At 39.5% G+C, this 23,205-nt stretch overlaps 1 protein-coding gene across 1 annotated transcript in view; it reads right to left on the bottom strand.

Moving 5' to 3' along the window:
- LOC118427462 (LHFPL tetraspan subfamily member 6 protein-like) overlaps positions 1-23,205 on the bottom strand; it is a 74,054-nt gene that overhangs the window by 10,320 nt on the left and 40,529 nt on the right. Inside the window, exon 2 of the mRNA XM_035837277.1 lies at positions 17,821-17,919. Within this exon, the coding sequence (XP_035693170.1) occupies positions 17,821-17,919 (99 nt within the window). The remainder of the gene's footprint in view (positions 1-17,820; positions 17,920-23,205) is intronic.

Raw genomic sequence — 23,205 nt, 5'->3', positions numbered from 1 at the left:
ATTGGCACTGTTTTCTTCTAGCTAAATACTAAATGTCTTACTCATAAAAGTGCTGAGAGAGCTGTATAGCTTAAATAGACATACATGTAAGTCAATGGCACAATAAAAGTGTCAACATCTACTGTGTAAGAGACCTTATTAGAAAGGGTGTATACAATCGTGTACTAGCACTTGACGGTGCTATAAAGATGTCTGGAGTTAAAGCCTGCAGTGTGCACGACAAGGAAGTAAAATTCAAACAGGCATTTGAAATATGACAAGCACAGTAATGGTTAAGAAATGCGTGGCGCCAGAGGCCCAGCGGGTGGACTGGACATGAATTGAGAGGTCAGGGGTTCGATCCCTGGCTAGACATGGTCTTGGAGACTTGCACCTTCGGGAGACTCTGACATACATGAAGAGATATTACTCATTCCCACCAATTTTTCAAACATAACTTGTGGGCTTGATTTTGTGAGTGGGAACATTTGAAATTGCCTTTTTTTCATGAATTACTCTCTGTTATTACCATTAAAAGTTTGAACAAATTCTGGTGCAGATGACCACGCGGAAGGTTTTGATAATCTCCAGGCAGATCTTGTGGTGGCATAAGATGGGGCATAAGTATCATAAGCTTGGGAAGAAGTTTAGCCGGCAGGAGTTTTAGTCACCATCGCAGGAGATTAGGTTCTGAATCCACTGTTCTTGCAGACAGTCTGATATGATGAATATTCTAGATCTCAACAACTTGAAGGGTACGGGTACAAATTAGCATGAGCAATAAATACGATTACACCAGAGAGTAACTTTAATGACAAAATTCCATGCTTTACAATCTCTGCAGGGAGTCCGTCAGAAACAGCGACATAAATGCTACTAATAAATCAACAGTAATAAATGGGCAATTTCAGAAAGCTGTCATTTTTCAAGTAGTGTCAAGACTATGTGGGAAGACATACATAGCATACTTAATTATACTGTAATTCGACCTATCAAAAAGAAGGGAAAATTGACATCTATGAAAGTGAATATTGATTTTCAAAAATAAATGATCAGCACAACATGGCTAGGATTGAAACATCATCGATAACGATACATAAAAACAAATGAATTTTGCTCAGAAATTAAAGGCATCCCAAATTTCAGTCATGAAAAGATATAGAAACAGGAAGTTATGCAGGCTGCATTACCACAGAAAGTCACTAGGAGGTACATATTCGACCTTGTCTCTCAGTCATGAAATTATATTACCACATAACATAAATCATAAAGATCCACCCACATAACACAAGTCCACCCAATACTTCTCATGTATTAAAAATGGATACAACGACGACGATGTTATGCCGTCCACAAAAGTCTTCACAAACTTTCGTTTGTTGCCATTTCTCAGTTCTTGGCAGCCTACAGACAAACTTTGTTTCCAAACCACACAGTTGAGTCACCATCTCCGAATCGGATACAAAACACCAGGTGAGTATGCTAAGCCAATCTCGGTTTATTTTCCCACAACATCAGAGGAAAAACTTCAGAGGAATTCCCACCAACCTCGCCGCCGGATATTGATCAATCCGGGTTGCGGCAGGAATCCATGGAAGGGGGACGCCCTGCCAAGCGGGGTCATAAGGATCGCAGGAGTCAGATGCTTGTACAATCCAGGTTTGGATGTCATTCAACTTTAACACATGATGTATCTCCAAGCAGAGGTTCAGTGGAGAGATCGAAGTGATTACTAGTAGCCAAACCCTTGACAGATGCCAATCAAAAATTGAAGTTCGGAAGTAAGACACACTTCCAATTACTGCTGAACTCCTGAGTGTCACTCATAGAGTTAAACGAGTTCAATGGCACCTCTTTTTTTGCTTGTCTGATTTGGCAATGCATAGTTATTGGAGTCCAAGATTGCCAGTTGACATTACCCTCCGAGAAAAGAAATCTTTATTAAAATACTATGTTGCAGACTTTTTGCCAAGTCTGAATTGTGTTGGCATTTACATATACATTTGTACTCCTCCAGGGAGAATTGCAAGGAGGGGGAAAGAGTTTGTTACCTTCTTCTGATTGTCACGGTTTTCTGATAGCTGATCTTTTTTATTAAAGCTAAACCCTTGGACAGGTACCAATCAGCATAAGGTAACAATTTCTCGCTTCAAGTTTAACTTCTACATGGAGAGTAGCTCAGCTTAAGATTTAGCCGTCACCCAAATGTCAGACAACCATGGTGCAGGTTTCAATTAGTGTTGAACTCCCTGGGAGCATCTCTAGACTCAGGGCCATTTCAAAACCTGCTAGAGATTCATTCTGGACATCTCGAGCAAGAAAATGACCTTTCAGATGGGGTCTTAATGCCAGAAGAGTAGACCCATGGTGGTGTAGGTTTGGGCACCCTAGCGCTTGTTTTGGAACTGCAGGAGCCGGTTTAGTGTCGTTCTCAAAATATAATGGAAACTACGGATGGAAAAAACATATCCAAGCTACAAAAACTGTGCTTTTCAGTGTTTACTAGTAGGGGAGCTCCAGGCATAAGCCTCAAATATCTGATGACAGTAACGTTACACATAAAAGAACCCATTACACTTCATCCCTGGGAGCATCTCCAGAGGCAGGTCCATTTGAAAACCTGCTGGAGATGTCATTCTGGACATTGGAGCAAGGACGTGACCTTTCAGATGAGTGTTTACTAGTAGGGGAGCTTCAGGTATAAGCCTCAGGCCTCAGACATCTACACATAAAAGAACCTGTTACACTTGTCAAGAGGAGTAGGGATGGCCTGGTACGTGTGCTAGGCTGGAATGACAGCCATAAACGAAGGCCCATGGCACTGTCACCGTGTTTACAAGTAGGGGAGCTTTAGGTATAAGCCTCAGGCCTCAAACATCTACTACTGTAGTACACATAAAAGAACCCATTACACTTATCAAGAAGAGTAGGGATGGCCTGGTACGTGCGCTAGGCTGGAATGACAGCCATAAACGAAGGCCCATTGCACTGTCACCGTGTTTACAAGTAGGGGAGCTTTAGGTAGAAGCCTCAGGCCTCAAACATCTAGTACTACTACTGTAGTACAGTACACATAAAAGAACCCATTACACTTATCAAGAAGAGTAGGGATGGCCTGGTACGTGTGCTAGGCTGGAACGACAGCCATAAACGAAGCACCATCGCACTGCTACTAGTACTTACTTGTAAAGGCATCATGCTTTATGTCCTAAGTCAAAAATGACTTGTGGACCCTCGTCACTTATTACCGTAGAACTCAGGCATAATGTGCATGAAGACCTTTGCAAACTGCACTGAGATCTAACTTAGATGCTAGCTAAGTACCAGTTTTACAGCAGTTTTATGGCTCATCCACATGCACAGCAATCATTTGCAGCCATTACTGAGGATTTATGAACGTACCTCACGTGTCCTTGAATGACTGTTGAAGGGTTTGAAAGACTTTTCTCGCTATTTGTTGGACCAGAGAGCAACCAGAGATTTCCTCCGAATAGAGACTCAATCTTCAAGATTCAACGAACCAAACAATGCAGTTCTAGATGGTTTGGATACTACAAACAGTACGAAATATAAACTCTCACAATTCTGCCACATTTAATAAAAAAATTTAAAGTGAATCTACTGAATCAGGTGGACAAGTCCACTAGCCTATTCCTGGGCAAGTGAAAGTGCTGATCGGGCAAGTACATGTCCTACTCCACTTGCCCAATCGGGCAAGTAAGATTTTTCCATGACTTTTCAGTCATGGCATCAAGCATGGGTCAACACAGGAAACTAAGAGCCAATAAGAAATCAAAAGAATTCCTTTGCTAAAACATTGAAGAATCTTGGGCAAATTCATGTACTTGCTAAAGTGAATTTTAGAAATCTTGCTAATATAGCATCAGTAATTCCTGAGGTATGCATACTTCAAATATCCAGGTGTTCAAGACATTCTTGAGAAGGCCTTAATGACACTGTACCCAGCAGAAAATTATGAAAGTTGATGTTATACAGCGTTTCGGACAGCTATTGATGAATTCATAGATCAAGCATGACAGCCTGTGGTTAGCATTTCTTATATTTTCATCTGGTTCATTACTGTACCTCTGCTCCCTACAGCTTTTTTGGAAACGTGTAAACCGCACCTTTCCTCATAAAGTTGCCTGTAAATTCTGCCGCAGATTGAGTTGGGAGTTCCAGACACTAAATCAGCGAGTTTAGGACCAGATGTTCCTATTAAAAACTGGGGAAGGTGTTTTTCCTTAGAGGAACCATTCCAAAGTGAAATCTAACATAACAGATTGAACCTGCATGGTAGGATCTGCCATGCAAAATCTTGCACCGTGTACACTGTATGAGCAACAGGTTGTCAAGCTCAAGGTAGAAACAACAATAAAGGTACAACGGGAGCCCCGGTAGAAATCGGATGGTACCCAGGCTAGGTACAACACCAGTTCAACATCAAAAGGACATTCTGGCCTAGAATTTTCTTTCCTTCTCTGATAATTCTTTTGCAACTTACAGGTACACTGTTTAAGATATTTCTGTTTTACTAATACAGTTACCATTTGTCAGAAGAGAACCCCAGAATGCACATGCCTTTGTTTGTTAAAATCACCAGACTGCATGTTAGACAGTGTGAGCAACCCACATTATCTATTTCACCGCCTAGCTCAACTTGACCCGAACTATCTGGCATGAAGGGAGCCAATTCTGACCTCTGATCTTTTCTTGCCAAAACCCATTCCAATTTCCCATTTCCCATAGTCTGACAGAAGGTTATCTGATGCACACTGCCCTCAGTTGTCCCAGGAGTGGGTTTGAGATGGCAAAGGCCTCCTCCTATTAGACTTCTGCCAATACAGGGCGGTTTTAATCCTGTATTAGATTAGGATAAGGGTTGTACTTTTGGCTATAACAGTTCTTGGACAGTGACATGGCTTGATGTAAGGCCTTCTCCTAGCTATTAGACTTCTGCCAATACTGGGCGCTTTTAATCCTGTATTAGATTAGGATAAGGGTTGTACTTTTGGCTATATTGATAACAGTTCTTGGACAGTCGGCTTGACATGGCTTGATGTAAGGCCTTCTCCTATTAGACTTCTGCCAATACTGGGCGCTTTTAATACTGTATTAGATTAGGATAAGGGTTGTACTTTTGGCTATATTGATAACAGTTCTTGGACAGTCGGCTTGACATGGCTTGATGTAAGGCCTTCTCCTATTAGACTTCTGCCAATACTGGGCGCTTTTAATCCTGTATTAGATTAGGATAAGGGTTGTACTTTTGGCTATATTGATAACAGTTCTTGGACAGTGGGCTTCACATGGCTTAGTAAGGCCCGACATCCTATTAGCTATCTTCCTATACAGGGTAGCTTTTAATCCTCAATTAAATTAGGACAAGGGTTGTAGTCTGGCTATATTCTTGGACAATGGACTTGAGATGGCAAAAGCCTCCTCCTATTAGTATTAGCTATCTACCAATAAAGGGCGGCTTTAAACGTTTAAATCAATTCTCTATTAGATTAGGAAAAGGGTTGTAGTCTGATGGCTACATGTATGATCATTAAAATGATCACGGATTTTTACCTCCATGAAATGTCATGGAGGTTATATTTTCATCAGCGTTTGTGTGTGTGTGTGTGTGTCTGTCAACAAGATAACTCAGGAACGGCTGGATGGATTAGTTTCATACTTGGTGTGTTGCTGGGGTGTGATTAAAGCTGGAAGTGATTAGATTTTGGGCCCCCTAGCGGCTTCCCTTGGTACTGCAGCGCAACTTCCGGTTTTGCTATCTCGTGTTCTGAACATACTATGGTCAAGATTTTAGAGTATTAGATAGCTCTTGTGCTCAGGAATAAGTGAAAAAAGTTTGGGCCCCCTAGCGGCTAGTTTGGGGATAGCAGGGGCATTTTTGTCAAAAACTTCTGAAGACGATAACTCAAAAAGGGAACAACGGATTTTCATGATTTTTGGTATGTAGGTACCTTAGACAATGTTGTACAAAGTGAAATACCAATTATGCATAATAGGAGTACATTTGCATAATTAATGAGAATATTCTATCATAGCAGTTTTTTCTATGTAACTCTTGTCCCAGATGTTATATGGTCTTGACATTTGGGTGGTAGATAGCTTTCAGTGTCATGACAAAGTGGGGCAAATTTCAGCCCCCTAACATTTAATTTGGGAACTGCAGGGGCATTTTTGTCAAGACATTCCAAAGAGGATAAATGCAGAAAGGATTGACGGATTGGCATCATATTAGGCATGCGGGTACCTTAGGCAAAGATGTTCATAATGATATACATGTTATGCAAATGAGGAGTTGATTTGCATAATTAATGAGGAAATTGTATAATTCCGTTGTTTTCAATAACTGGACTTTAATACATGTAACAGATGTTAATTATGATAGGTGGAATATAAGCAGATACCAAATATGGTAATGGCAACTTATTTGCATAATTTATGTAAAAATTGCAAAACTGCTTTATGATTAATAATGGGAATTTTATAATTGTGACATGTGTACGTTAGCCAATGCTGAACAACGCCATGCATAAATTATGTTAATGTGTTAGTCAATTGCATGAAATTTACAAAAGCTTTAAATTTTCATGGAGGTATGAGGTCGCCGAACTCTAGTTGGACAGTGAACTTGAGATGGTAAAGGCTTTCTCCTATTAGCTATTTACCAATATACAATTTGAAGGGTGACTTAAATCCTGGATTACAATACGATTAAGGTTATAAGAACATAATTTGACAGTGGACACAGATTAGTTCAGTTGTACACCTAACCAAGGTGATACGTTTTAAAATAAAAGCTCTGAAGTAGGTTTTTTTTTATATGAAGGGAAAAACAAACTTAAAATGCCTCCTATATTATATATCCTAATTTGCTATTTAGTTTGTGGCACATTGGAGTTCTAAATATCAACCCATCAACCATATATCACTAGATGTTGCTCAATTGTCCAATAAAAATCCTTTCTATTCATTTGAACTTGAAATTTGTATTCCTTAACACATCATTCACAATATTTCCTCAGTGTCACAATTAAGGTGTAATAAATGACATTGTTGGAAATTGGCAATCTAGTCTTACATTCTTATACCAAAGCACTTCATCATCGTACACAATCATGCAAATATGTATAGAATGTTTTGCCTTGCTTCCTATCATATAGAAAAACATTTATCATTGGCGCTGTGACAAAACAATTTTACAGAAGCAGGGCTGAGTGTCTCCAGGACTCTCCTTCTGTCTATGACGGAAACTTGACTTTTGGGATCCGGGAAAGAGAAAAATTTCACCCTTCCTGTCCCAACAAGTTGAACTTCATGACCTGTTTTCATTTTACAGGCTTAAAATGACAGATTGAGCAACAAAAATGAACATTTTAGGCCTCCAAACGATGAGCAGGACAGGAAAGAATTTAAAGCTGGAGAAAGCCCTTTACTGAAGGCAATTTGGGCTACCTTTCAAGAGGGAGATAGGGAAAAGGTATTTGACATTGATCTTTTCAAGTGTAGTTCAGGGTTTACAATCAGATAACACGATCAATAGAACAGTGCAAACAGCAAAATCTTTAAGTCGTTATCGATTTCTTAAGTACAGAATTACCAGCGGGCACTGCGAGTATTGGACATGCTGTTATCTTATTTCTCACATGTATTTAACATCTATGCGGAGTGGAGGTCTGTCCGCAAGGTCCTTAGGTCTTAAAACTTTACATCAGTCGTTTGAAACATTCCATGAAAGTTGTTTCTAATAGTACAGGTTTTACCATTTGCATCCGTTTTAAAGGCATGGGAGTAAGTAACTACATGTAAGTGCTTAAGGCAGAGGTAAGGTATTCCCTTCCGGGGCTAGTCTCCAACTTTGCAATATCATGAATTTGTGGTAGAGATTTGGAGGAGACATTTGGACATTGATTTATGAACACTATTTTTATCACATGATATACATAATGTTATTTTTTTGCTATGGAATCTTTTACAATTCCAGTAGGCAATACATGTATGTTGTGTGTTTAAAGTAAATGAAATGAAACAGTAATTCATAGTGGTAATTACTAGTAAACACCATGAAAATAAAACCAAGACAAGTATTTTACATTTCACAGTATTCACTTGCCACTTGTTTTCCTGTGCAGCTACACAGCTTTGAACTCTTTTACATACAAATGTGGGTGTATTTTCAACTGAACCCTCTACACACATACTGGTACAACCTCCAGGGAAATTACACCACTCTGAAAGTGCTGGGAAATTGGATTTTGTCTGTGACGAAGACAAATTTGGTGCCAGGGCAAGCTCACATTTGGGACGAGAGAGCAAATAATATACTGTTTGTATCATGTGGAAAGTCATATTGTACACAGCGCAAAGAAAAGCCTTGTTACTTCCATGACAAATGGAGGTATCATTTTGGGTGTGTCTTTTTATTTGTATTTCCAGTTATTATTGGTCAGCATAACTTTAGAACCTCTGAATGGCTTATGATGATAATTTGGTAGGTGGGTAGTTCACTAGTTGTTGGGAAGAAAAAGGTGAAGGTTGATTTTTGGCCTCCAGGGGCCCAAAAATGTCCTGTAGGATTCAAATTCTTCCACACATATTCCATGATTAATAAAGACCTTTATTAACACACACACCGCATTTTCATTCAGGTTACTTACCTTGCACCTCCATTCTAATACAGTTTCATTTTTCTAATTTATCATAGTAATTCAAAGCCGCTCATGCATGTCAAGCTGATATGCTTTAGCCTCAGAGGGCCCTGAGTAGCACATCTACAGCATAAAAGCCTGAACCACTGATTCCATGAACATGAAATTGGGTTATGGCCTTGAGGGGTACTCTAAAATGTGTGTACAGTGAAGTCAAGATAAGAATTACCATATATAGGGTTTACCCTCTGTCCATAAATAACATCTTTAATGTTTAGTGGAGACAAGCTTACATGTAAATCTTCTCAGATCTAACCTTGGCCTACATACTGGCACTATACAAGTTCTATACTCACAAGATTTCCCATACATGTACTACTACCTGATCATACTTGAGAATCCCTTGATTTTTTGATTGAACACTTTTTTTTTTCAATGTTGGGTACCGCTGTAACTTCACCTTCATCCACGAGGTAACCTATAAACGTTCACTTCCGTTGTGTTAAAAACTAAGTGCTTAGGGCTATCCAGTCGACAGACGGTGCAATAGATAAAAACATTGCAATTACAACCATTTCAACAGTCACTTTAAAAGTTCATACTGAATGTGACCATTCCTGACCTTGGTGCTGAATTACACCTCAGGAATGTTGCACAGTGATAACAAGCTCACATTTCTTCTTCTGGGTGGCATGACAAAGACCAAAAACAGCAATCTCACCCACTATAACCTCACTACACAGCTTATCATCCGTTGCGGCTTTGCCTCCCCTCTTTTGAGAGTAAGATGTGCTTGAACTTCAGATTTTAGAGTTGTGATGTAATTTCATCAGTTTCAAATGCAAATTTTTTTGCCTTTTCATCCCAAATGGTATAGATACATGCTTGCAAACATCCCGGAGAGAGGGAGAGCATTTTCTGGGTTAGAAGTCATAAAATGAAGAAAGCACTCTTTCAAGGTGTACAATAAATACAATCTAACCCAAGGCCAACAAGGACATTAAAAAGCACTCAAGATTCACCACCTATCCAGAACGTCCCTGATTCGTGGTGAAAAAAGCTCCCTTAATGGCCCTGTTTACCTTAGACTTTATTGCATGGGATTATGGCGACTAGAACAAAGGATCAACAGAGCCATCAAGGTAAGACGTGTGTGTGCAAGCCATAAAAGAAAGTGAGCTAAAAGCCCTGTGATGGGTTACTCTTACAACTGTGGCAAGCAGACAGCTTATAACAAAGGTTTTACTTTAGCCAAATTCTGTGTAGTGTTTGCTGCAATTATAATTCATGCACAAAAAAAAGTACCGGTACTGCAGATTATTTTCACAAGTGTTTTGTGGTAAAAAGAAGGCTTTCATGGTGTTTCCTGTCTGAGTTGGAAACATTTCTGTAATCCAGTTACTAGTAACACACTGAAACATGTATTCACTGTGAAGGAATTTGTGGTGGAAAGGTCACTATGAAAATAAAACAACTGCAAATATTTTAAGATTAACAGTATGCTGAACCCTAGAACTATTCAATTTAATCTCACAGAAGCAGCTGAAATCCCCCAAAGGTTCTGATGGAGGCAGGCTAGTATTTACCTCCATTTGTTTGATGTTAAATGAAACAGGTCGGGACTAGAAAAAGCAATTATGTCTAAGTGCAGTCATCTTCCAAGCACGAATCAGTTCAGTCCACTCTATTGCCTAATGGCCTGTGAGATAGGGGAGTGCTGTGATATTCCATGGGTTATTTCCTGGGCTTTTTTTGCGACGTTTAGTGTGTGCTTGTAACATCATAATTGTATTATGTATATGTGGGTATGTACATGGTTTGTATTAGTGGACGTAACTTTGCACTTCATCATTCTGAACTTTTTAAACATCTGAAATTTTTTAACGTCTGGAATGTCTATTTTTTTCCACATTTTCAATGGCTTCATCATAACTTTGTAAATGTTTTGTGACACTGTTGATTCTTTAACTGGTGAAAATGTCATGAACTTTGATTCTTGTCCACAATGACTAATTTTTTGTCTGTGATAAGTAACAAAGTTTCAGCCAAGTATATGATCCACCTGAATGGGAAGATGGATGCTGGAGAGAGCCCTGTGACCCATTTTTTGTCTGTTCAACTTGAACTTGAAGTCATCTGGACCATCTGAAACAGGTTACTTGTCTTGTCTCTACCTGGATTCCTTCCCTAACCTCAACTCAAGGATCCTTCAGGTTACAGTACATCACAGTCTACCTTCTGGCTCCAAAAGGCAAAGGTAAACCTGCCCCACCCCCATAAGACATCAAATTACATAAACTTTGGTATGATTAATATCTACACATCTTACTTCAAACAGTGCGCATGACTCCGAATTTGGCTGCAAATTCCCTCATATCACATTCAATCATAATTGAGTTCACCTTTATCAGAAGATGCTTTTCCAAGATTAAAGTTTATCTTACCTCCAACACATGTGTTTCGTAGGCCAATCAACCCAGCGGTAATTCTCAGACCATTCAATATCACATCAACGTACTTAAAACAACTAGCATATCTCCAAATTTGGCAGCAAATGCCTTCATATCACATGTTATCATAATTGAGTCCAACCTTATCAGAACATGCATTTACCGAGATTAAACGCTATCTTACTTCCAAACACCTGTTCTATAGCATCTTATTAAGCACGTGCCTTTTCGGTAATAAAGATATATGTACCAATAAGGCCTTACTCGTAGAGGAGGCTAAGTGTCTGGGCAAATTAACCTGGTGTTTGACTAATTAACCCGGTATTACAAAGACCATTTAATATCAATATATGCACATTGAAGTACTTCAAACAACTACGTACCATATCTCCAAATTTGGCAGCAAATGCCTACATATCACATGTTATCATAATTGAGTCCAACTTTATCAGAACATGCATTTACAAAGATTAAACGCTATCTTACTTACAACACATGTGGTTTATAGCCGCCTCCGTAGGCGCTACAACATAGTACAAGCCAGGCTTCTCTTGATTTTGAATGTGATTTTTTCTTGTAGCCCAAAGCCCCAAACCAATAAAGCCTGATCATGACCCATAGTGTCTGTTAAGGAGGCTATGTGATTTGGTCAATTAACCCTGTAATTCTAAGACCATTTGATACCAATATATACACAAATTGAAGTACTTCAAACAACTAGCATATCACCAAATTTGGCAGCAAATGCCTTCTTATCACAGTTTTATCATAATTGAGTGCAACTTTATCAGAACATGTATTACCAAGATTAAACGCTATCATACTTACAACACATGTGTTTCATAGCCTCCTTATCATATATAGCAGGTGCTACATGTAAATCTTTTCTTTGCCTTATAATGTGCTTTTTCTGATATGTCTGATGGCACATCAGTTCTTGGTATTCGGTTTCTTGCGGCTTAGGAGGCTATGTGTTTTGATCAATTTACTCGGTCATTCTAAAGCTATCTAATAGCTACTATTAGTTCAAGAGTCTTGGGACTGATTTCAAGTGTGTGGAAAGTTTGATCAAATGAAAGATGAGGCCCTGGGAGAAAATGACACCCTAGCGATGCTCTTCAAGACTTTGTCATTTGAATATAAATTGCCCAAGGTCTTGTGTATATCAAAGACTTGCACTCGAACGTCGTAGGACATTTTTAGGACAAGTCATTTTTTTACTCATGTAAACCGGGTCTTAAAGGTGGAACAGAAGATTTCTCAATTTGTTTTGGCTTGTAACCCTTACCACTAGATTTCTTTTCCTCCCCTAATCAAGCGTTGTCTATAGCTCTTTAAGGGAAAAATACTGTGCTAGCATTTGCACTAACATTGAACTATATCCCCAAAGCTGCAACATAAACGGGTTGCGGAAAATTAGTCTGGAAGTTTTACAGGCAATCGGCCTCGGGTAAACGTAACGAGGTATCCAGCTTGTTTTGATGGCGGTTCGGTAATCAACCTTGGCATGGCAGGCTTACTGCAAATTGTCAAATGTATGCAGCGGTTTTACTTTCATGGTTTCGACAGTGTCCCCTCCACTGCAAATTCATGATGTAAAGTGAAAGCTGTAATACTTGTTTCCAATTGCAATGTGTTACTACTTAACTGTATACAGAATTGCGTAAAACTTACTGCAAATTGTCAAATGTATGCAGTGGTTTCATTCAATGGTTTTGACAGTGTCCTCTCCACTGCAAATTCATGACGTGAGGCTAATACATGTTTCCAATTGCAATGTCTTACTACTGTAAATGCATTTAAGTTCCCGGGGATTTAATTTTGCGGTAGTGGGAAAAAGGACTTTTTGCGGTGGTTCAAGTTTGTGGTAGCACCATAGACTGCAGTCTGATACTATAAATTAGTATAATAGAGAAATTTTCGCGGTGGTTTTAAGTTCATGGTGAAGTGGTCACCGCGAATACTGCGAACATTAAACCTCCGCAAACATTTCTGCATTTACAGTATATTAACCACGACACTATAAAACCTACTTTTCCCTTATTGCGAAATCAAGTCCGGGTGAAAATATAAGAATCTACAGTAGCATCAATCAGTGGGTCTCAGCATGATAAACATCGCAACCATGAGCGGCAATTCATCTGGAGAGATGCAAGCTGACTAAAACTAATCAAGCCCTGTACACGTTCTTATCTTCTCAGCCAAATGAAGTTGAACAATCTGGTCACGAACTAGCGGGGGCAACTTCTAGGAAAACGTGCAGGAGGGTATCTCAATCCAGTTAGCTTGCTGTAAGGCTTAAGTAATGAAGAAGGACAGAAGCTCTGAATAGTTCTGAAGTCTTTCTGGTCTACAAATGTTAGTCTTGGTCACGAAATCCTGAAGCATGTTATCATTAAGATACAGCAGGGTTTCTAAAATTCACGTGTCCTATTGGGCAAGTACGGAAATTATTTTCACTTCCTGTAATGAAATTCTTTTCTGGCTCCATTCTTCTGTGTTGAGCCATAACAGTAAAAAGCAACAAGCACATGTATATCAAACTCTCAATTATCAAAAAATCTTCCTTCCTAGAACGGGCAAGTCGGATAGGACATGCACTTGCCCAATCAGCACTTTCACCTTCCCAGAACAATCAGACTAGTGGACTTGTCCAACCTTGATACAGACTTAATATCATCTTTTTCTACTGCTGATAGCCTGATACATGTATAAACCTGACAAAGATGCCAAGTTGGAGTGATAAAAAGTTCTCTGCATTCTGTATCTGATTTCCACAAGGTTGACAGTAAATTACCGTCACCCTTGTGGAAATCAGATACAGAATACAAAGAACTTTTCATCACTCCAACTTGGGAGTCAGTAATACATTCAAGGTAGAGAATGTAATACATTCAAGGTAGAGAATGGACCCATTTGAAATGTCCCATTATAGCCCCCATTCACCCCACCCCCATCCATCATCACTTACATCTCATTGAGATTAAAAAGAGAATCTAACTTCCTGGGTGAGTTGCTCTAGGTACTGTACATGTACTTGTACATGTAGGTACTAAAGCAGGCCAGGAATTGCTTCTATTTGCATGCTTCCTGGTATTGCAAATTTTTTTCTGCAAATACATGTGTCGAAGCTATATTTCTAGTACAATTATTCTTATAAAGATCATGGGTATTGCTCAAGAAACTTCAGCCATATGGCAAACTAAAACAAAGATTGTGAACATGCAAGCTAGATCGTTATTATGTTACACTACATCTGAGTCACAATACAGTGCCTAACATTGCATTTTTGCTGTCAAAATTGCACCGCATTTATAGTTCTATTTTATTTTTAACCTTGAATTCTTTTTTTCAAACTAACTTGACATTGTTGCAGATGTGCCGGCCCTGGAGAATACGCCAGGGGTCAAACAAGATGACACCTCTTCCTTTCGTCTGTCATCTTCCTCAGTTTACATCCTCACTTCTAATTCTGGGCAGCGCCTCTAATTTGGCAGAGATGGAAGAACTCCTCATGACTGTCTGCCTTTGTGTCAGTGAGGGATTAGATTTTCCATCCTGCAAGGTCACCTTCGTAGGCAGGGAACTTCGCATAGAATTTTTGAGACGTCAATAAGTGAGCTGTGTCAAGGTGATTTCCCCTGTAAGTTGTTATTCCTACCTTCGGCCAAGAAGGGCTGTTTTCAGTAGCATATACTACTGAAACATTGTTAGCACTTAAACTGCCAGCATAACTCACGATGTTATGGATGGATTGTTATGAAATTCATTATAGGTCTCTGTCTTGACCTACAAAGAAAAGAATAAAATTCAGCCACCTGGTGACTTTCCTTGGCATTGCAGCACTTTTGTTCAGACATACCTGAAACCTTGATTTCACACAGCCAATTTCGCTTGCATACACCCATGATAACCGAAGCACACGAAGGCCCGACTGCGATCTTACAAAATTTGGCAAGCCGTTGTTTATAGAAAATAATATTGCAATATCTGCAAATATGCACTTCCAAGTATTACTACTGTACAACACAATTTTTTAAACCGCAAATTTAAAACACTACATGAAAAAGTCTTTTGCCTTCCTGGGAATAAAGTCATTGCAAAAATATATGAATTTAGAGTAAGTTCCAAACATATACAGTCAAACCTGCCCGAGCGACCACCTCTTCTCAGCGACCACCTGGCCATTTCGACCGCTTTTTCTCGGTCCCGATTTATTTTCCCATTGACGTAAGCATTAAGCGACCTTTTCTCAACGACCACCTGGCCAACGCGACCGCGACCGGCCCAAATTGGGACCAATAACGACCGCATCATTTTCAAAATTGAGGTATTCATCGGTTTTTGATGATAACTAGCGCGATTTTGTGCCGAAGTCGGTCAGTTAAATTTACATTTTACAGTGTGCGTGTCGCTTCTTTGCGTGCGTGCAGTGTGCTTGCTATTTACCATTAAACACAACGGAAACCATTTATACTTTGCATCGGGCATGTTTTGAGTCGATACTCTTCTCAGTGACCACCTGTCCAAATCGACCGTTTTTTCCCGGTCCCCCGGGTGGTCGTCTTGGGCAGGTTTGACTGTACAGCCTGGATGTAATAATTGTTAAGCCCTTTTTAATCAGGTTATCTGATAATGCAATTACCGGTATATCAGAAGCCCACCTGGCAATGCACACCCGAGATATGCAGAGGTTAGAAAATTGCTGTCATAAACATACAGATGATTTAATTATCTCTTAAAATCCAGAATTCTAGAAACAATGTAATGGTGTTCTCATGGTACTCCCTAAGGTCCTATGGTAAAAGCCCTTCATCCTTGTGCAAAGACATCTAATTTTCCCTTTGATATTTTTCATTACATCACTCTCATCAATTAACTGTTGGTCTAGAAACAACACAATGTGGGGGTAAAAGGCAGCTCCTTGATGTGATAAATATTTAGAGCCTGTCTGGCTAAATGTTAGCTTGTTTGTTGAGTTCCGTAGCCACAGCTGTCAAAACCAAAACAACGCAACATCATTCTCTGGCTGAAGGAACTTAAGGAACTTAATGGAATTAAGTTTCCCTATTTCAAAAATACATCTAGAGATGGGCACAGTGCCCTACATACATTGAACCAAAAGGTATGTGAAATACAAGTATCTAAAAAAAATGCTGATTTTCTTCTTACCAATTTCACCACCTTTCTAATTTTCAATTAAGCTTAAATTCTTTTTACTGATTTCTGAACCATCTTTCTTTGAACCACAACTATATGCTGTGTCAAAATTCTGATCTAATATTGAACCTGAAACATTATAAACCTGCAAATTTACTCTTCTTTAGGAGAAAAATGCCATTCCTAACATCCAGGACAGTAATATGTTGAGATACAAAAAAGAAAACCAACAGTTTTTAAGACAGCCGTAAGTTAAGGTGCACGTAAGTTATAGCTATGAATACTATTCAAAAATCAATGTGTACATGGGACTCCTTTCAATTAGCAGTAAATGACGATAAATTGTACATTAGAATCAGTTCATTAACTTCATTGTTTACTTGACAGTGATCTTGTTACCTGAAGGTGAAATTGTACCCCAGCCAATGTAGATATTTGCAAGTGAAATGCCATCAAGCATACAAGGTGAATAACAACACTTCCAGCAAAGAGTAGGTTGTGGCAGTAATTAGTAATATAAATGCAAGCTATACTGGTAGAATGAAAAAGAAATCATTTTGCTGGAGAAAAGTGAATTAATGAGCAAAAAAACTGATCACATTGCAAGTGCAATCTACTGATTCAGAAAACATTTCCCAAAAATTTTACCACAATGTCATGGTAAAAAAAAACATTCTAACCACGTATCTATCTATACACTCTGATGACAGTAAATGATCCCATACATCTTTTTCACCCAATTCATTTCGATATACCGATATGTAACGGGAAGAATTTTATTGATTTCTGTCAGAAAGATGTTGAGAAGCAGAACGATCAGCTGATGTAATCTGAAGAATCATGCCAAGTGGACTGAATGTGATAGATCAAAGTTTATGATGGATGGGTATCATAATCCAATATTGGAAATGAGTCAAATGTTCCATATCAAGAACTTTTTGTGCACCTTCATACATATCTTAACCTGGCATCTGTAACGTTAATATCACTGTTGTAAGTTGAACATATATGGACTTTGGTAGTTAAAGGTAGTTCCACTGCCTTTACATGTGTATGTGTTGTTTTTCACTGAGTCTAGGGCACAGTATTAGAAGGCAGAGCCCATCTTTCTCCTTTCACCACCTTTAACTCTCCAGCCAAAGTCACTAATCTATTTTTACACTTGGGTGAAGTGACAGAGGTCCTGATAAGTGCCTTTCCCAAGGTCACAATATCTGGCCTGGAATGTCTGGAGTCAAACCCTTGACTTCTGGATCTTGTGTCCCCTTGCTTAGCCACTTGATGCCACTGAACAGTGGTTTGCCTTCACCATTAGGTACATGTACCTTTAATATGCCAAAAAGCAGTTATTCAAGCAACTGGATATGATTTTTTTGGAAACTATCTTTCATCAGTGACACAACGATAGTGGATACTATCATTCTAAAATGTCTGATCTTTTCCAAAATTATATCCAGTTGCTTGAATAACTGCTTTTTGGGCCAATCTTATCACCTGGATGTCTAACCTTCATTGATGTATCTCTAATATCGATGTTATAAGGATGAAAACCTGAAGATCAGACTTACCTAGAGCGTAAGCTCTGGAGAGATTGCCACAAGCCTGTTGGACTTCCACACTGCTCCAGCCGTTCGGGTACAACACAACGCCGGCTGCTACCAGGATGGCTGCAGAAAGAGAAAAAGAAAGGAACAACATTATTAACCTTTTCCATGCTGCTACTGACTGCTGTCACCTTGATGACATGTGCGAATAGGAACATTAAAAAACATTGTATATAAGTTATAACATTATACAGTGTATGAAGGGACAGAGAGTAGGGTTGAAAATGCAAACTGTAGTGATTTTTAGCATGAAAGTTCATCTGTGTTGGTAAATGACAAATAAGAATTTGGGGTAAGTCGCAATCAATTTTAGTGTTGGTTAGTTAACGTTTAGTTTATACAGCTGTAGTGAAGTTGTATTGCATAACTACTAGCTACTTAAAAAAAGTTTTGTAACCCCTCAGTTACGTGTGAGTACAACTTCTTTATTTTCATCTTACGGTATGTGTAGCATAAACTTTAAACCATGGGAGTATGTGTTTGAGAACTTAAGAAGTGAAGTAGATGATATTGTTTGGGAAATATGTTTCATGTAAATTTGGGTGCCAGTTGCCTAGCAGTACAGAAATGCCCTTGGTCCACCATGTATTTGGCTGATAAAATCTGCCCAAAGATAAACTAACTACTTGAAATTCAAAGTGCACATAATCTTTGCAAATAGAGCCTCAACAGCCAAAGTTCTGCACTTTTGTACATTACTTTTTTTGGCAAGGAAAGATGCAATTCATCATTGCCTTCCGTTCAAATCTAATTCCTCATAACATTGGCTTTATTCCCTTCCTACCTTCCCCAATTACTTCCTTCCAAATCACATTACGGAAACCACCAGCACCATAATGAATGTAGGGATTAGTTGTCCCATTCGTTGTCCCAGGTAGAAAGGTCGCCCCACTTCTGATGGTGTTCCATATTACCTGAGGATTCAATATGCCCCACCGTGACTGATTGCCATTCCTTATGCAGGACTAGAAATACTGATTTGTGCTGAAAAATGCTCACTTCCTGGTACTATCCTTCTGAGGTGTTATTGCATGAAAGAAGGTGACAAGAACAAAGAGCGTGTGTGTGTGTGTGCATGGCATAAAAGAGAGTGAGCTATTGTATCAAAAGGAACACCTTCATCATGAGCTATTTACCACTCAAAAATCATAGCTACAGCATGTCCAAAGATATCAAACCCAGGTGCCCTGCTGCAATACCATAACAAGTGGCTAGGGGGTCCATCATCTAATTGTTTCCAGGTCTCATCAAGACCAACCCACATATAGAACATCAATACAATCTGTTCTTGACGGCATTCTTGAGTTATGCTGGTCTTTTACACACATACTAACCCTACCCAAAATAGAACCTTCTTAGGTTCAAATCAGAACCTTCTTGGCAAAGGTAACAAATGATGCAGGTAACGCATGTGGTGCCATTCTCAATGTTACCTGTACCAGTCCATATACATTTACAAGGGATAGAATGATTTTGAGCCCTGTGAGCAGTCAATATAGCCCACTTTGATTGATTGCTATCCCATGGACAAGCACTGCTGACTAAAGCTGTCAATCACAGCTAGCACACCTGCCAATTACACCCCTTATCAGAGATATGAAGTGGAAAACAATCCACTTCACAACCCAGAGGGGGCAATAGTGTAGCAACCAGGGGAGGAAATATCGCTATAGGAACCTGGATACAGCTCAGGTATTGTGTTTATCATCTCTATGTGACCACAATTAGGCAATTGTACCAATCAAACTGAGCAATGTGAGGTACAATCACGGGCCTTTGGGTCGAGAGCTTGAGATACCAGCTGGCATATGAAAAGGGAGAAGCTTAGGGAGTTACAATTGTTCAATTTGAAGGAAAGTACAGTAATAACATCTTGCAAGAATTAGCCTGGTATCCAGCCTTATTGTAGCTCCAGAGTCTCTTCTGTCCTCTCTACAAAGGATAGAAGAGACTCAGGAGCTATAATACGGCTGGATACCAGGCTAGCGAAATGGAAGTGGAACTGGATCATACCATTTGCTATCGCTTTCATAACCTTTATGATGACTCTGCCTTATATATGTAGTCCTATTCTCACCTTCCTGTTATGGATCAAAGTGATGTTTCAAAGCAAATCTCTTCATCGCACTTATGGCAATCACGCGCCAGACCATTTATGGTTCACATTGAACTCAGATAACATCATTCTGAAGCAAGGTCACAGAAGCACGGCCAATGAACTCCATCTTTTTGCATCAGGGGCCTTTCAGGGCTCGAAATGCCACCTGCATATACAGGTTAGTGAAGGTAAAATTGAAGCTGTGCAGGTGTGTCTACCTGAACCTAACCTGCACTGGTCCATGTACTGGGTTTTATACATAAATGGCCTATGATGTAGATGAATATGGATTGTCATTAGCTCAGCATTGACTGTATAAAAGAATAAATAGAAATGGTACCTGAATAAGTTCATTATGATCCATAATTCTTAAGTTCAGAGTGGTGCAGGTAAAATTTGTCTTGTGCAGGTGATTTTAATTTTCAATTCTAGAAAAAAGTATTTCGAGCCCTGCAGAATCACAGGCCAATGAACTCTATCTTTTTGCATCTATCATAACAGGTGGTGGCCCATAATGAGCTGCTGTGCTGCTTGCAGTACAAAAATCAATGATAACAACTTTATTGATATCAAATGAATTGTTATACCTATACTTTGTTTTAGCACAGCATATCGAAATAATTTTTACATAGTTCATCATACACATTCTGTAACATGTACAAAATGTATACTGAATGCGCATGCATGTAATTGTTATCAGCGGCAATGCTGACACTTCAATAACACAGGTTTGCTATTGCATGCCTGTAAATAGAGATATCAGGCAAGGCTTATGCATAGTCAAGGTCAGAGATGGGGGAGGATGGACAGATTAGTGTGGGAGGGGGGCAACAGTGCGGAACAACACAGAGGTCGCTTAGAGGTCAGGGTCCTCACACAGATTCTGCTTGGTTGATGGCATAATCAGGTCAGTTAAAATACATAGATCTGAACGGTCAAAGGTGAACCTTGCAGGGAATGGATACAATGCCCCCAAACCCCAGTATGGCTGTGCCCTAGCCTGATTCAAGGGCCTGAACAACTAATTGGCCTTGGGGATCAGGGTCCATGTAACAAAGGCTAGCCTATACCAGTAACCAAGGTAGAAGGAAGGGTCAAATTATGTTGATGGCAACTACAGTTATACCCCTATGTCACCCTTATGTTCAAGCATGCCTTTGTTCTGAACTGGTGACCATTCACCACTGGTCAGTGAAACTTTACTGAAAGAGCTGTTTTACCAGGCCAAGTCGGCTACTGTATGCCTCTTTCTGGCAGCCTGTCTTTTTTGTCTTCGAAGTTATTGCCACCAACCCTACACCATAGCTCTGGCATCCTAAAAAGCACCATAATTCGGCATAAAGATAACAGGCAGGCTCCTGATGGCATGGTTACCAGGTTACTTTGCTAAAACATCCTATAACCCTAACCAAGGAAACCTCCATGCCCTAACCCTGCATGCAATATAGGCTATGGCATAGGAATGTCGGAAAATAATTAGGGCTGCATGGTGACACTACATTCACACCTTTTGTTTGCCATGTCCATGTTCATCCCCATTGTTTCCCAATTTTTCCACTCACAGCTGTGAATAATCCGTCCTGCATGTATGTCTAGCCGTTGCAAAAATAAGAATTATCTGGAAATATACACACACACACACACACCAAAAACTATACCTCCATTTTTATGGAGGTAATGAAGAAGAAGAAGCAGAATATATTGTCTCATTCCATAATACTTTAAATGGAAGCCAGACAAAAGGTACCTGACCATGAAATACGTTTGAATCTGATAAATGTGATCCAATACTGTAAGTTGGTAACTAGAGGAAGCCATAATACACACTTTACTGGACTTCCTGTGGATTTGAGGCACCAATGACAATTTGACTGGATAAATTAGGCAGGTAATTTTACCATCCATGACAAAGATTAACGTATCCAGAAGACAGGAGCTGGTCTTATAGTCTGGCGCATTGATTTACGCCTATAAAAATGATCCACTTGAAAAGTTTCCCAATAATAGCACACACTTATGTGAATACAGAATCAATGGCCTTCTATAGTGCTAATTAATTGTCATTTTCTTTCCAATAGAATCCAATTTACAGAAAATCAATTAGGCGTCATCAGAGAACGTGGACGCTACATATATTTCAAGGCAATTGTGACATAAGCGGATTATGCGGCTTTGGATTTGAATCTGACTGGCAGGCCTTCACACCTCAACCCATGACAAAAGGGCTTTACCAAGGAATTATGGTGTAGACACAGGTGTGAAGGACACTGTTCAACGCCCAATAGCACAAAAACAAAGAGGAAAGTCACGCAGACAACGCGAACAGCTGGGCACCCAAGCCAGGAATTACCATAAGCCATTCCAAGATTTGTTGGCCTAGTTCGGCTGATGAGGTTTTATGACTGCATGCACCATATACCTAATAGAAGTATTAAATACCAATACTCCCAGATTTCACACACACTGGCAACTAACTGATAACAACTGTGAACAACTTTGAAGGGGTTTCAATCTGACTGAAACCTTGCTTTGAAAGTCTGAGTGAAGAACTTTATTGCAAGACAGTTGTACATGGTAGTATATATTTTTATTTATTTATTTGCAAATCCATGCCCGTAGGCTAATTGCAATGATACAGACAGTGAAAGTAACAAGTGTCTATTCTAAATACACACACAATATATAAAGGGCATTGGCAACTTGATTAAGTTGATAAGCAAAATGCATTGCTCTTCTCCATTGTGAAATAGCTTGTAAGTCAATGATTTCTACCAGTCGTCCAAATCTGCACAGAAAATCATAGTGGGTACCAGTTCTTCCTATGGCTATGGAGCTACGCCCAGGATCAAAGAATTAAAAAAAAAAAATTGGGAAATTGGCCAGGGGAGTCAGTACACACTAAACTCTACAGGTAAATGTTTCCCCTCCACAGGCTGGCCAAAATATATCCTCTAGTAGCAAAACTAACTCTCCAAGCAGAGTTTTTGAAGTTTTTTTAGTCATTTTATCAGGCTTTCTATTTTGTCATGTTTCTTGAAGTCTGGCAGACTAATCATTCTCCCTATATAATAGCCAGGGTAGTCAGCCTGGTAGACTAGTCGAAAGCCTTCAAACTTTTGGTGAGTTAAAACTGGAAAGCCCAACGTGCCCCCCCACAGATACCCATTATATCCTGACACCTTCCTAAGCCTTACCCACATTATCAGTAATGCTTGAGTTGACAGACCTGAGCATGTGCACCCTCCCCAAAC

The sequence above is a fragment of the Branchiostoma floridae genome, chromosome 12 (assembly GCF_000003815.2).
Source record: "Branchiostoma floridae strain S238N-H82 chromosome 12, Bfl_VNyyK, whole genome shotgun sequence".
Classification (NCBI taxonomy): Eukaryota; Metazoa; Chordata; class Leptocardii; order Amphioxiformes; family Branchiostomatidae; genus Branchiostoma; species Branchiostoma floridae.
Note: the sequence above shows the minus strand (reverse complement) of the source record. Positions and strands in the feature narration are given on the sequence as shown.